The following is a 14331-nucleotide window of genomic DNA, read 5'->3' on the forward strand; positions in this document are numbered from 1 at the left end:
AGCACTGGACGGCTGTTTCGTCCTATTGTGGGACTTCTCAGCAGTGCGCATCCACTATCCCGCTCACTAGTGAGAAGTCGTGGCCAGTGGAGAGACAGGTATCTACCTCAGTACAGTGGAAGTTGGTCGCGCAGTTTCGTGGATTGGTTGAGGTTAGACATTAAAACCATTGGATGCCGGCTCAGTAGTCTATCGGTTAAGTGCTCTGGCGCGAGACTGGTAGGTCTTGGGTTCGAATCCCGCGAGGCGGGATCGTGGATGCGCACTGCTGAGGAGTCCCACAATAGGACGAAACGGCCGTCCAGTGCTTCCAGATTTTCCATGGTGGTCTGGATTCAATTGACTCATGATCTTAATTATATAAAATTAGTAAAATCTCCACAAAACTCCCTTGTGAAAAATTTGGATTGACCATTCGAATATAAAATTCATAAGGCTAAAATTCGTGTATTTTAAGCGTTGACCTACTTTTTTTTCTATCTGCTGGCTGTTTAAAAGTGTTAAAGATTTTTAGAAAATAATAACTGACGTACATAAAAGCTATATTAGCACTTAATCTTTTTCAGTTCTATTTGTTCGATTTACTATGAATAACCTGTATTATTAACAAATTTTTATCGCAAAACAGTATAGATTATTTGTTAACTATGAAATCCGCGCTGAAACTCTTTATAGTTGAATGATATTTATCCATTTAGCATCAATTTCTACGAGATCGCACTCTAAAAATTCTATGGTGTAGTATTTCCAATTTTTAAACGTAAAGACTGTTAGAAAATAAGAGAAACACTAGCAAAGTTACTCTAAAATATGTTGGTGTTGAAACATGTTTTTAAGTAAATTGTCCAAACTCAAAAAGTATGACTAGGTAGACACTTTGAAGTGAAATCATTTTAACGTTTTGATGATGATAACAAAGTTAGTCATCAGATGAAGTGATTGTGTAGTGGGTGAGTCTAAAGAAAAAAAAATTTTGAAAGTCATGTATAAGGGTTTGGATATTCCTGTAACTCACGTTAAGGGCTGAAATTGATAAGCCCCTTTCGATGTATGTGCATCTTGAACAAACTGCCTCGATAGTCCAATTAAGTCACAAGCAGTTTCAAGCTAAATTTGTTGGTGGCTGATAGTGCAATTGAGGATTGACGTTTCATCCTATATGGGACCCCTTAGTTGGATTTCTCTGCAACCCAGATGTTCATGTTAACAAAGGAACTCGAACGCAGTTCCTTCGGCTAAATGAATAATCTTTAAGATGTTTGAAGGGAAAGATATTTCGTTTAATTCACGGTGTGGACGTCAGTATTGGGATACAGAGACAACCAGCTAATTAGTCACAAGCAGAACCAAACATGAATCCTAGATCCCACTGCTAGCCACTATCCAATTTGTTTAAACGTTTCTGATGAAATGTAGGTTATTCACAATAAGTTAATGGATTTTGGCTGCTGGGGACGTTTATTTAGTTCTGATAATCAAATAATTGCTTGTATTCAAACACTAGACCATTCAATAACAAATATCTGTTAAAGAAAAGTAACGTTATCTTAAAAGAATATGCGATATCAAAATAAACTGGTCTGACAAATAGTTGGACAGACTGACAACTGGAATCTTGAAGTTTATTAGTAATAGAATTGATCCGCTAAAATAGCTTAAATCTTGAAAGTTATTGACAGGTACTATGAAATATATTTTTGCATAATGTGTTATATGAAGGTCAGTTTGTCAAACAAACATCAATCAGAGAACTTATTAATAATCTTGGTCAGTAGTAGAATTAGTGACATTAGGTTGAGAAAGTAGTCGATCACCACAAATTTGGCATGATTAACATTTCACATTTGTATCTGTACCGGAGTATGACTGATGTTTGGTGCAGGTAAATGGCATTTTCACTGGTGTTACCATTGTTTCATAATACGGAGATATGAAAGAGTTAATAATTTAGTTAGCAAAGAATATAACTCATCTTTTGTTGATTTACTAAATTATTTATGTGCACACCTTGTATCAGAAGAGTCCTTATAGGCTGTATATAACATACTGTTTGTGAAGATTGTTGAGTTTAATAGTTCACATTATGAACTGACTTTAATTAACCAACTAATTAAAACTAATGACACAAGAAAATGATCGTGTAGTATTGCAGATTGATTCGTGTTAGGAATGTAAACTATTAGATACTGACTCAGTGGTCTAAAGGTTTATTGCTCCCCATGAAGCCCTAGAGGTACTGGGTACGACCTACAATGCCGTCGTGGAAGTGTACTGTAGAGAAGCCCCGTATTAGAACGAAGCAACTATCCAGTACTCCCTGCTTTTACTGGTTATTTAACTAAGATTAGCTACTGATATACACTTGAACCTATTATCCTAGCACTTGTCTTCACAAATAGCTCGAAAGTAAACATTCTGCATAAATTTAACTTACAAATAATATATTTGTATTTAAAACATGTGTATATCATTGTAATCAGTGAGAGATTACGTTAGTCGATATCACTTGATAAGATTCCCCAATAAGATTCCTGTATTGTTTCTATACCTCAGAATTTACTATTTCGTTTATAGCCTAGTGATCCAAGTTTTGACCAATGATATCCCTTGACTATCGAGACCAACAATGTGGCGAAGTTGAGACAATCTTCACATCTACTTATCAGGAATCAGTTCCCCATGTTCGATTGCCCTATAGACAGAGCAGAAAAATGACACAGCTAGCAGATGACTTCTATTTTACATTTTAGTCCATAACTTAAAACTCATGTGATGATGGAGGCGAAATGCCTGACATCACAGCAGCAGAAAATAAAATGTATAAATTACCAGGCTTTAGGGGAAAAAGAAATGAATGGTAGGTCAGTAATAAGCTAACAGTAACTTAAGAAAGGTAGAAAACATAATAACAATTTATGCATCACGATAAAAGAAGCATCTAAAGAAATGCAAGGATACAGTATATTTGAAATAATCTCAGCGATTGAAATATAAATAATCCCAACGTTTCGTCCAGCTAACTTGTATGGACTTCTTCAATGTAATAATCAAAATCAAAATAGTGTTTTTTTAACAATCATATCATATCTGTACTACGTTAAACCAATTATATTTAGATGTTGTAAACAGGATAATATGAGTCAGTTAAATGAGAACCATGTGACAAGCAGTGGAGTCCAGAACGCGTGTTTCGTCCTATTTGGGACTCGTAAGCTGGATGTATCTGCATCTCAAAGTTGATGTTCACTCTGGATTCGAATCCAGTGCTTTTCGCTTCAAACGCCATCGCATTATCCACTCAGCTAGCCACTATCCATCTTTGCTTATAATGCTTATGAATTAAGACTACATCGAAGCAATACGTACAGTATGCACACATGCCAATAAGAGCCTGATTAATTGCAGTCCTAAACATCAATGGGAAGATTCAAACAAACAATACCAAGTGAATTTATAACTTATATTGATTTCAGTCAAATAACGATTCAAGTGAAATAAACTTCATATAAAAACATATTAACACCGAATATCATTCATTAGTAACTTATTCTTACACATACATACACACACAATTCATTCAGTCTTTTATTTCACATCGTGAACTTGTCACATGAGTGTCATTTAACTGACTCATATTATCATTTTTACAACATCCAAATATAATTGGTTTAACGTAGTATAGATTTTGATATGATTGTTAAAAAGACACTATTTTGATTATTATCCTGACGAAGTCCATACAAGTTAGCTGGACGAAACGTTGGAATTATTTAAATTTCAATCGCTGAAATTATTTCAAATATAATTTTCACATATAATGACTTCTCTATACTCGGCGCCCGATTTTTGTCAAACTATTCTTTCTAATCTGGACGAATATTCGGACAAGGATATAGTAGTTCAAGTATTTAGACTAATATAACAAAATTGTAAATCGGCTAGTTTTTATATTTTTAAATATCCGTGGACAAACAATAACTTCACGTAGAGAAGTCCTGAAGGTTTAGCTGTGCTTATTACTTGCCCTCTTACAGTAAACATTTTGATTGTTTTGAAGTGGGAAGAAAATTATACTCTGGCCTGAATCAATCCATTATGAATACTACTTCTTTGATAAAGTAAATCTTATCAATAATCAAACTACCCACTTCATGGAACACAACATCATCGAAGGTATCATACATATTATGTAAACAATAATAAATTATCAGAAGGGGTTTTTGTGGAGATTTAGTATTTTTCACAGTTGAAAGCGTGAGATTAATTGAAGCTAGACCATGGTTGTCTAGCTTCAATTGACTCGCGCTTTCAACTATGAAAAATAATAATAAGATTAATAGTAATAATAATATCCATTTATTTTCAGGTTCGTTTAACAGCCTCAACAACTGTGTTCAGCTACATCGTAGCGTATATCCTATCAATGACAACTGAATATCCCATAAGTACATTAGAGAAGTATCTCTTTCGTTAAAGAGTTATCAACATTATTTATCAGATATATATTACACATAATAGTATCTTACACTTTTTATAATTGTCTATTGTGACTATCCTAACATTATTTTGTCATTTTTTATACGTGTATAACTTGTATTGAAAATCGGAAAAATATTTTTATTTCCATGGTTTTTTTCTTTAAATTTCAGACCAAAAGATAAAAAGTTTGTGCATAATAAACATGCTTACTTTCTGACTAGATGATTTTAGAGGGATCACTTAGTTAGTCGTTACCATGTGAAGATATAGAGCAGAAAGAATTAATGCACCTACACTACTTTGACTGATTTTGCTCCATAACCTCTCGATTTCTCCAACTCTAGATTAAGAGTAATACGCGGACCACAATAAGAAAACCTGGACCTATAGATGTTAGCAACTTCATAGATTGATGTGATTTCATTTAACCTACACGTACATCAGAGAACATTGTAGGTCAGATAAGGGACCTATAGAAAGACTTGAAGGTTATTTGTAGGGAGACATGAAAGAAATTGCGTCGTTTAGTATCAATCATACGTTACTATGTAATTTTACAAATAACAAATGACCAATTGAACTAATAAGCGGTTGTTAAATAATAAGTAGAGGAATCCTGGGCCTCCAACTGAAATGTTAACACTGAAAGTTTTACAGAGCAATCAGTGAACAAAATGATGTGTAACCACTTGATATAATATCCACTTGAAAATACGACGTTAAATTGTGTCTGAATGAAGTTCTGCAATAACTAACATCATATCATTATAACTAAGACTAGTTACATTTCATAGCTCTAGTTAGATTCATAAAGTCTATAGAGTTAATTTGTCGAAGAATGATTGTTTTTGAACGAATTTGATACTTTAGCAGTAAGTTTGTAACTTGATAAGCAGGGTTTAGATAAGTTAGCTGACCAGATACTGTAGGCTTAAAACATAATAATCATGTTTATTATGTGTAAAGTATTTTTAGAATATAATCGAATCATTTATCTTTCCTGTGAATCACATCACATATTGACCTTACTTAAATAATCAATGAAAACCAGGGAGCATTTGACAACTGTCTGTTCTTAGTATGAGACTCCTTAGCAGTGCATATATACGACCTCAACGGAGGTTAAGCACATGACCCTCATTCTCCGCTGCGAGCACTTAACCTTTAGACCACTCTGAGTTATTATTATTATTAGCTTTATTCAATATTATATTTTTGGTACAATATAGAATTCTCAGCACAAAGTACTTCAACAAGTTTCCGTTTCTTACTTCTTCGTCCTTCCTGACGATAAATATTGGGTAATCGCCAGTTAGAACTTAGCAGCCCAGTCAATCGACATCTGAATAATGTACATTCTTCTCGCTGCATATTGCCAGCAGACACGATATCTCTGATTAAGCCTTCTGCAAGCTTTACAGCGAAAGGTCTTACACTTTTCAGAAACGCACCTGAATAGGTTGTGCGATTGATAGACATAATGATGTATTAAAACAAACGAAATTAGATAACTTGTTGAAATATCTGGATGACAGGAACAGGTAGCCCAGGTGTTTAAACAGGCCGCCATTCGTGTTGGCACATTCGAGTTAGCACATCCTGTTAACGTTTCCGACCTCAATCAGTTTAATGGAAGTTCCATACTAGGAGGGAACTGTTTTCGAAAGTTTAATGGTTTTATAGGTCAGTACGCTGAAAAGTCCTAGTAGGTTACTGTTCCGCTAATTCCACATAAATTCCCATGCTAAATATCGGAATATAGTTAAATTTATTTCCATTTAAGAAATCTAGAAGCCAAACACGAGTTGAGTTGGTATCGATTGTTTTTAGTAGTCAATTAATTCAACAGGTCACACATTTATCAACCAGACTGGACGAAAGAAGAGAATGTGAAGTGTTTTGAATATCGTCAAGTATACATCATTGAATCATAAATTATAGATAGACTACGTTTATAGCCAATAATAAACCAGTTGTATAAAAATATATTAGTTAGCATCATCGTAGACAGAAACAGGTCTGGTTTGATAAATTAACATCAGTACATGTCACAGGCTGTTTAGTCTCAGTTGTATCACGACAGACACGGATTTGTCTCCTGAGCTAAACTTAATTTATGATAAAGGATCTTGAATGGCATTCAATAAAAGATCGCAGTCGCGTAGCTGTTTTCATTCTCCATACTTATTTAAATATTTAACTGTCATTCCAACCCTAGATATCATCTGTTCCTTTGATCTATATTCCTTGAGTTTCTTTTTTGTCTAAACTTGATGTTAGCCCTCTGACGTTCTTGCACTTACTCTTGTCGATTCTCTACGTTGATGTGAACTGTGGAAACATGTATCAAATTCTACCTTGTTTAGAACTGACCACAAAAACCAGATATGCCTAAACTTATTTGGACCTTACAGTGCACCATGACAAATGTTTGAACTAAATTTTTGCCATTTAGCGACTCAATAAAAGCATCATACAATGTTGTTTTGTAACTGGGCACGATGGACGAGAATCGTTGTATCCAAAACTTACTTTCTTTACGTTTAAGAACACTACTTTAAAATTAAGCAATTTAACAGTGAACCCACTTTCTACTTCATGTTTAGAAACTAGTTAGGATTGATAATAATGGTTTTACTTTGCAGATAAAACATTTTCTAATAATTAGGAAAAGTAATAATCTATGTTTAAAATATAAAAGAAAAACAAAATTGTGTTTACCGATAAAGCGATTTGAAGAAAAACACCATACTTCTGAGGAGAAAAATGTCTCGAGGTAAACGCGCCATTCTGCATTTCCGTTAATAAATATTAATAGACACAAAGGAAAAAAAACTCAATTATAAATACATTTGTAAGTACGAAATGAAATAGGAGGACAGGGAATTTACACAATTTTTTCAATCAATTTCAATGGTTTCGTGATCATAAACTCGAGGCGAATTTTTACATGATGTTGTAACATTGTTGGTATTATTTAAAGAATATGAATTAGCCAGATAAAATTGAGTAGTTGTAGGATGTGAACTACTTGAAGAATTATTATTACACGGTGTTGTTAAAGGTTTAAAAGTGGATGAGCAAGAATTTACATGTACCATTGATGAACATTTATATGAATTATTAACAAAATGTTGACTGGATTCTTCGTGTAGTTTATTTGTAATTAGTGTAGTAGTAGTTACAGGAAAACGGTGTACAACATGTGCACTGGCCATTTGACTGAATGTATCGCATCCATATGGACCATATCGTGTGGCCACTGTTAAAACTTGGCTAGATTGTCTAGTCTCTTGAAGTAGTGGTGTGGAGAAAGGAAATTGATTATTATACGTGATAGAAGGATCAGTTGAATGACAAGAGTAATTCAGCCTTGGTCTTTTTTCTCGAGGTGTTGAAGTAGAACAATCTGTCGACGAATTGTCATCATCGAGTAGATCAATCGTTGTTGTCGGTAACGTCGTTGAAGAGCACGTTACGGGGACAGACAAAGAAGTGTTTGAAGCATCGATATCATCTTTGATTTTTTCATTTCGTCTAACATTTTTTACAGAAGATCCTTGTGATACATCGATAGTAGGAGTGAATTCATCAGAACCTGACACTGATGAGCTTACAGAACCTGAATTATTAACAGGATTCGTTTCCTCGTTTTCATCGGAATCTGAACTTAAAGTTAACACATCATCAGATGTTGTTGGTGAATTAGGAAGTTTATCATCTTCACACTGTTGAGTGTTCGTTGCAAAACAAGCTAGATTAGGAACAGAAACATCCTTACTAGAATTCGTCATATCAGACTGGCGATTAACATTATGCTCAACCTTATTGTTATGTTCAGGATCTTGTATAATTTGTTGAACAGATTGAATAGTATGCTGAAGATCAATATAATGTTTGAATACCTAAAAGAGTAAATAATGTACTGTGGATTATGAAAAGTACCTTTATTCATCATTTTAAGTATTACTGATAAAACACTGAACAACTTTGATGAAAAGTAATATTTTTTTAAAAATCCCGCCGTTAACCTTGATACTATTTTAAGTAGAACAGGTTTATTCGTTGTCAAATAAATAGGACAATTACAAACAAAAATAAAGAAACTACGAAGAACTTTACAAGAAAGTATACAGACTTCAAAGAACAAGTTTCTTCCTAGAGATGTATAAACATAATCAATAAAGAGAACAAAACAGATAACAAGTATTTGTTTTAGTTAAGTAACACTATGAAATTATGGTCAACTACAATCATTACTGTGATTTCCCCTACTGAACAAACTGTATCTAAAAGGTGCACAATATAGTAATCATAATTCGTTAAAATTTTCAATTTTTCACATTTTTTGTTGGTTAGACATAAAGCAATGTAGAATACCTGACATGTGTATCCAAAAATGAAATTAACAAAGTTAATGATGAAGTAGTAATAGTAATAGTGGGACGTGAGGCTGCTGGGTGAACATCGGATATGGATGACTCAGAGGGTCACTGGAGCGCAGGCGTTAGACGTCCCGGGTGCTGGGCAGACACCGGATTTAGATGGTTCGGCAGGTCGACATCGTTACGAAGGCCAACGAGCCAGTGGACTCGATATTTTGACGGGAAGCGTGGCACAGATCGTGACAAAGAAAATGGCACAGTGAGTAGAACAATCTCAAGAGCGACCGTTCAAAGGGGGGGAGAGTGTAGTGCACGCTACGTAAATGGTATGTAACATCAATCAGAAGTGGAATACCTGGCAGCAGAATGTTGAGAAGATCGGATTGAAGAGAATGAGAATGTAAACAAAGAGTAGTAATAGCAATGAAGGAACGATAGAGTTTGAGGCAATTGATGGAAGACTTTCAAATGAAGTATTTAATGTATGGTTTTCCATATTTTACGAAAGAACTCTGTAATTTTGCATTGAAAAATGAATTGGTTATCCCTACCTGAGTTCTCGTTCACTATAATAATATTAGTAGTGGTAATAAACAAGATTAGGTATACATAATATAATTCTATATAAAAGAATGAATTCACGGTAGAGAGAAGTATAGAATAATGAACAATGAATATACCTACTAACTCGTCAGACCGGTAATTAATCAAGCTACGCACAGTCTTCAATTTTATGGAGAAACTGAATTAGTCCTAGTAAGTTTATTACTAAGACCAACATTTAAAGAAGCCTATATATCAAGTTCTTTGTTGATACTATTAATTCTATGAAGTAGAAATGTTACAACATTGCTACAACATCATTGTGTATATTAAACATGGATTAATTAATTTATATGTAGGGATTCAGTAAAATGTTTATTGAAATTTATTAACAAACCTTGTTTAGATTGTTATCACCTATACGTTTATTTTCAGTTAGTTTTCTTCGTAAATCTCGGCTAGAATAAGTTGGATCATCATCATCACTTAGTTTATAAAAGAAAAAATAAGAAAACACAAATAATATATGATATGGAGAGCCAATCAGGAGTAGCGTATTGAGTAGGTCAATCGACGGCATTCAGAAGTGACTTAAAAGACAAGTGCATTTTATTGGCTAAGAAATGAATCAATTTCCTAGGGGTTAGAGTGGTATATATATGAACGATTATTTGTGCATTTTATTCGGTATACCAGTACACTTCCCCACTCACTCTTATGTTCTCGCTCAGGTAGTCAGTTGGGGGGTTAGAGCGTAGCACCGCCTGTCACAACAATATACATCAAAGTGAAATAATGATTAATTTAGTGAGTTACACGAAGAGGTGACAATATGTAAGAAAAGGTTATAAGACAACGACAAATTCCTCTTGTTTCTTCGCCCTGGTTAATTCATCAAAAAAAGTTAGATCTAGATTGGATTGTCATTACTATATGCTTCACATCAGAGAAAATTAAGCGTACAAATGTATTGACAACTTTCTTGAGAATAACACAAAAACTGAGTAAATGACGTTTGACTAAATACCCATATCTGCTGAAGTATTACACCACTGAGTTCCACGATGCCGTGGAGTCGTAGTGAACCGACAGATACCATTCCAATACAGTTTCCTTTCAACAACAGCGTATTCCAATACATAGACCATATCTCCACTTCTAACAACCACTCCAAACATCGATAACTAAAGCATAATGTGGAAGTCTCTGGGATGAAATTCGTCACATGCATACAACGCGTCGAAGTAAGTTTTTCAAGTTGGCGACACCAACTGGATTATCAACGCTGTCCCAGAATATACCACTAACAACACGATGCTACCACTGAAGGTTAGCAATCTTTCGGAGACAGTGGTAATCGGACGAAAGTAGTCCCTCAACATCCTCAACCCATAAAAACCAGGGTTACACAACAAGGCTCTTACGATGTGAGCTGGAAGTGACGTCACACTCTTATTCAAAAGACAATCCCATGGAATAGTCCTGTGTAACATATCGAAGGTTGTTTTGATATTTATTTATTTATTTATTGAAACACATAAATATTGGTACAAGGGGGCACCACATATATATGCGCCACACCATAGTAAAAAGTACGACTATAGGCTTGCCAGAAAACATTATGCATGTTTAAATTTTCGGACAAAACTTCAGTACATGAGGTATAAGAGTTAAAATAATTCAAATTTATAAAAGTAAACTTAGAGCAGCAAAAAACATACCATAAGTCATCTGTCAGATGACATCCGAAATCGTGTCTTAAATCATCTTGACGTCGTTGTTTTAGTGTATGTCCGACATCAATGAAGATTTCACGCGCTAAAGATTTGACAGCTGATCCCCTAAACATATGACGATGAAAGAACTAGTGAAATGATCATACATTACAATAAAAATAAGGATGGTTTAATGTACTCATATTTACCATTCGAGAAATGTTCCTTTTTAATTATAAGTGATTTTTGCAGATTGTTGAAATTCAGAGTTTACTTAAGGAACGATCTAAGACAACTATTAAAAACCAAGGAGCGATTGACAGATGTTTCATTCAATATAGGACTCGGTTGTGTTTACCCACAACCCCACCACCGGTGACCAAACACAGGACAAGTCAATATCATGAAACGCTCAAAGTTAAATATACAAACCATTAGATCGCCAATTGTTTGAAGACTTAAACTTCTGAGTATAAATGAAATTCGGCTAAGTTAGATGAAATAACTAAAAATTGTTTGATTTCATCATATTCATATATGACAATACTATATTTAGTATTTGATATAATTTGTGTAGCGTTTATTTTACGATACTTGTAAACGCTCTTATCAAAATCTTCACTACGATGACTACTATTACTCATTGCCTTGATTAATAAAATTAGTTACATAAAAAAATAATTATTAAACCATTTTCATGTGTAACTAGCAATATAATCATCACGTCAACAAATATTTCGTTCGATGAAACTGAAACGTCCGTAAAAAATTATCGAAATAATGTGTTCACTAGTGATTGGTTTCGAGATGAATGAATGAAATCAACTTATCTACTAAACACACGTCCATGTACTCAGTTTTGAGTGAGTCTGCTTGTAGTATGACGAATTGTGATACTATACGTTTGTCCAAATCAAAGTAGGTGGAGAGGATTCGGAAGCGAAAAGTCTTAAACACTATTCCGAACCGTTACACTTTGCGATGGAAATAACCAGATTTCTAGAGGAAGGTAGTAACCTATCCAGTTATCTAAATCGGGAGTGAAATAGTAATATATGTAGTTATATAGGACAAGGATTATCTTAAAGTACTATTTAACTTACATTGAATAGGTAAACTAGTGTATCATATATAACACTGTGGCTTAAGTGAATCGTGCTAACAGTGAGAATTCAAAATTCTAATCTTGACACTATGTAAGATAACGACAGTGCACTACTACAGAATATCAAATTAGGAAGTACGAGTTATCCAAACCTTTAGCCTAAGTGATTGTTAGGTAGTAACCAATATTGTGTCTAGTCTTTAACAATACTGACTGAATTCCATAAATCAATTTGTGATATGGCTACTAGGACAAATGACTGAATGGCCCAATGAACTGTTTTTCTAATATATGGTGATTGAAAGCATTCAGGAGGAAGCCCTGTATGTTGATTTTGCGTTAGCTGTCATCATTCGTCATTAAGGCGCATTTTTTATATAAGGTTGTTAATAATTATTAAGTTGATGCTGATTCTTGATGGAAGTAACTAAAAATAAAGATTTGCACACAAAAATCACCAAATTTAATATTAACAATAACAACGATAGTACTTACGTCAAATTCAATTGTTCTTCCTTGTTTACAGAAGTAACTATTCGATAAATATCAGTCCAATCAGGAAACAATCTTTTTTGATTAACGATTTCTTCAATTTTTTCATTTACTTTTGGATATTGGCATCCTGTAGAATAAAAAATGGAAATTATTAAACTAATAAATAACAGCGTATTTATTCCATGCAAATTAATCAAACTGTATTGATAGCGAATGAAATTCTACTGTACATTTGTTTATTATTAACAAACAAGAGGGCTTAATAGATCATGATCCATAGGAAAGTAGTAATATTACAATATAGTGATAGGTAGGAATCGAAGCGAAATTGGGACAGCATCGTCTAGTGAATTTCAACGTTAGCTATTGTGACAACAGTTTCACCAAATCACTGTCACAATTTTTTTAAGAGACTATCACCACCCACAGAATTGCACTGTATTAGATCAACGATAATATGACAAAATTAATTCTCGGAGAGTGGTGGTTTAGTGGTTAAAGTATATAACTTTCAACTATTAGGCATACAAGTTAATATAAAATAGATGGAATGTGGCTAGCAGTAGAATCCAGGACGCATGTTTCATCATATTTGAGACTTGTTAGCCGGATGTGCCCGCATTCCAGAGTTGGTGTTCAATGCAGGACGAAACGCTCGTTTTAAATTCTACTGCTCACTACATCCCACCTATTTTGTATCAACTTGTGTGATAATGACTATATTGACGTAATCTGCACAGAATTCACACATGTCAACCAAGACTGATCACATTTCAGCCATAATATCGACAACAAAATAATCCAAGATATTTAAAATTAAATTATAAGGTGTGCAGTTCAACTCGTTCCTCATCTCTTTTTATTTGACCAGGGTAACAGACTGTCACTTAGTGTAACATGAACACTATGATTGAAACCCGAATACGTGAATTTGTGACCTAATTACTGGATTGTATGTAACGATACATTTTTTCAAGTGGCATTTTTGCTACAAGAACCGATACTCGTTTTTGGTTCTTCTTGTTTTCAAATAATACACTTTGATATCCTTGCGTTCTGTAGTGAAATAATCAGTTACTCGCACTTTTTTGAAATCTACATAACACAATAAGAATTAGTATTCTAGACTCAACCGGTTCCAAACATATCATAATAACAACAACATAGAGCGTGGTATAGGTGGTGATTTGGGTTGATAGACATTTATGTCATGATCTATGTTGTTGTTATCATGATATGCTTGGTACCAGTTGAGTCTAAAATACTATCTCCTATAGTGTTATGCAGACTCCAGAATATACAATAAACAAACTAGTATACTACAATATACAGGATACTAAAGTCCTGAAGTATGTTATACCCTGGATTTTATTGTCATGGTGTGATTTACCCTGGCGGTATACATACGGTTTTATATGATGCAAACCTAATCAACAATCGACTGAAATCAGTAGACCTGAGGATAATAATTTAAACTATTGATGCCATTATCAGATTTCGTCCAAAATGATATAGCATATGAAGTAAATGATTCATCCTTATGAAAGTGACAATGAATCGAGCCACATTTGTCGATTTCTGTAAGCTCTTTAAGATAAAAAGTGTACAT

At 34.0% G+C, this 14331-nt stretch overlaps 2 protein-coding genes across 2 annotated transcripts in view; one reads left to right on the plus strand and one right to left on the minus strand.

The window, feature by feature from the left end:
• Smp_162060 (hypothetical protein) overlaps positions 1-4677 on the plus strand; it is a 42736-nt gene extending 38059 nt beyond the window's left edge. The window contains exon 12 of the mRNA XM_018793183.1: positions 4367-4677. Coding sequence (XP_018647721.1) covers positions 4367-4474 — 108 coding nt within the window. The 3' untranslated portion in view covers positions 4475-4677. The remainder of the gene's footprint in view (positions 1-4366) is intronic.
• Positions 4678-7098: 2421 nt separating this feature from the next.
• Smp_162050 (hypothetical protein) overlaps positions 7099-14331 on the minus strand; it is a gene marked incomplete at its 5' end in the record, with an annotated part of 61565 nt that continues 54332 nt past the window's right edge. The window contains 4 exons of the mRNA XM_018793184.1: positions 7099-8384; positions 9805-9892; positions 11129-11248; positions 12723-12849. Coding sequence (XP_018647722.1) covers positions 7380-8384; positions 9805-9892; positions 11129-11248; positions 12723-12849 — 1340 coding nt within the window. The 3' untranslated portion in view covers positions 7099-7379. The remainder of the gene's footprint in view (positions 8385-9804; positions 9893-11128; positions 11249-12722; positions 12850-14331) is intronic.

The sequence above is a fragment of the Schistosoma mansoni genome, chromosome 1 (assembly GCF_000237925.1).
Source record: "Schistosoma mansoni strain Puerto Rico chromosome 1, complete genome".
Taxonomy (NCBI): Eukaryota; Metazoa; Platyhelminthes; class Trematoda; order Strigeidida; family Schistosomatidae; genus Schistosoma; species Schistosoma mansoni.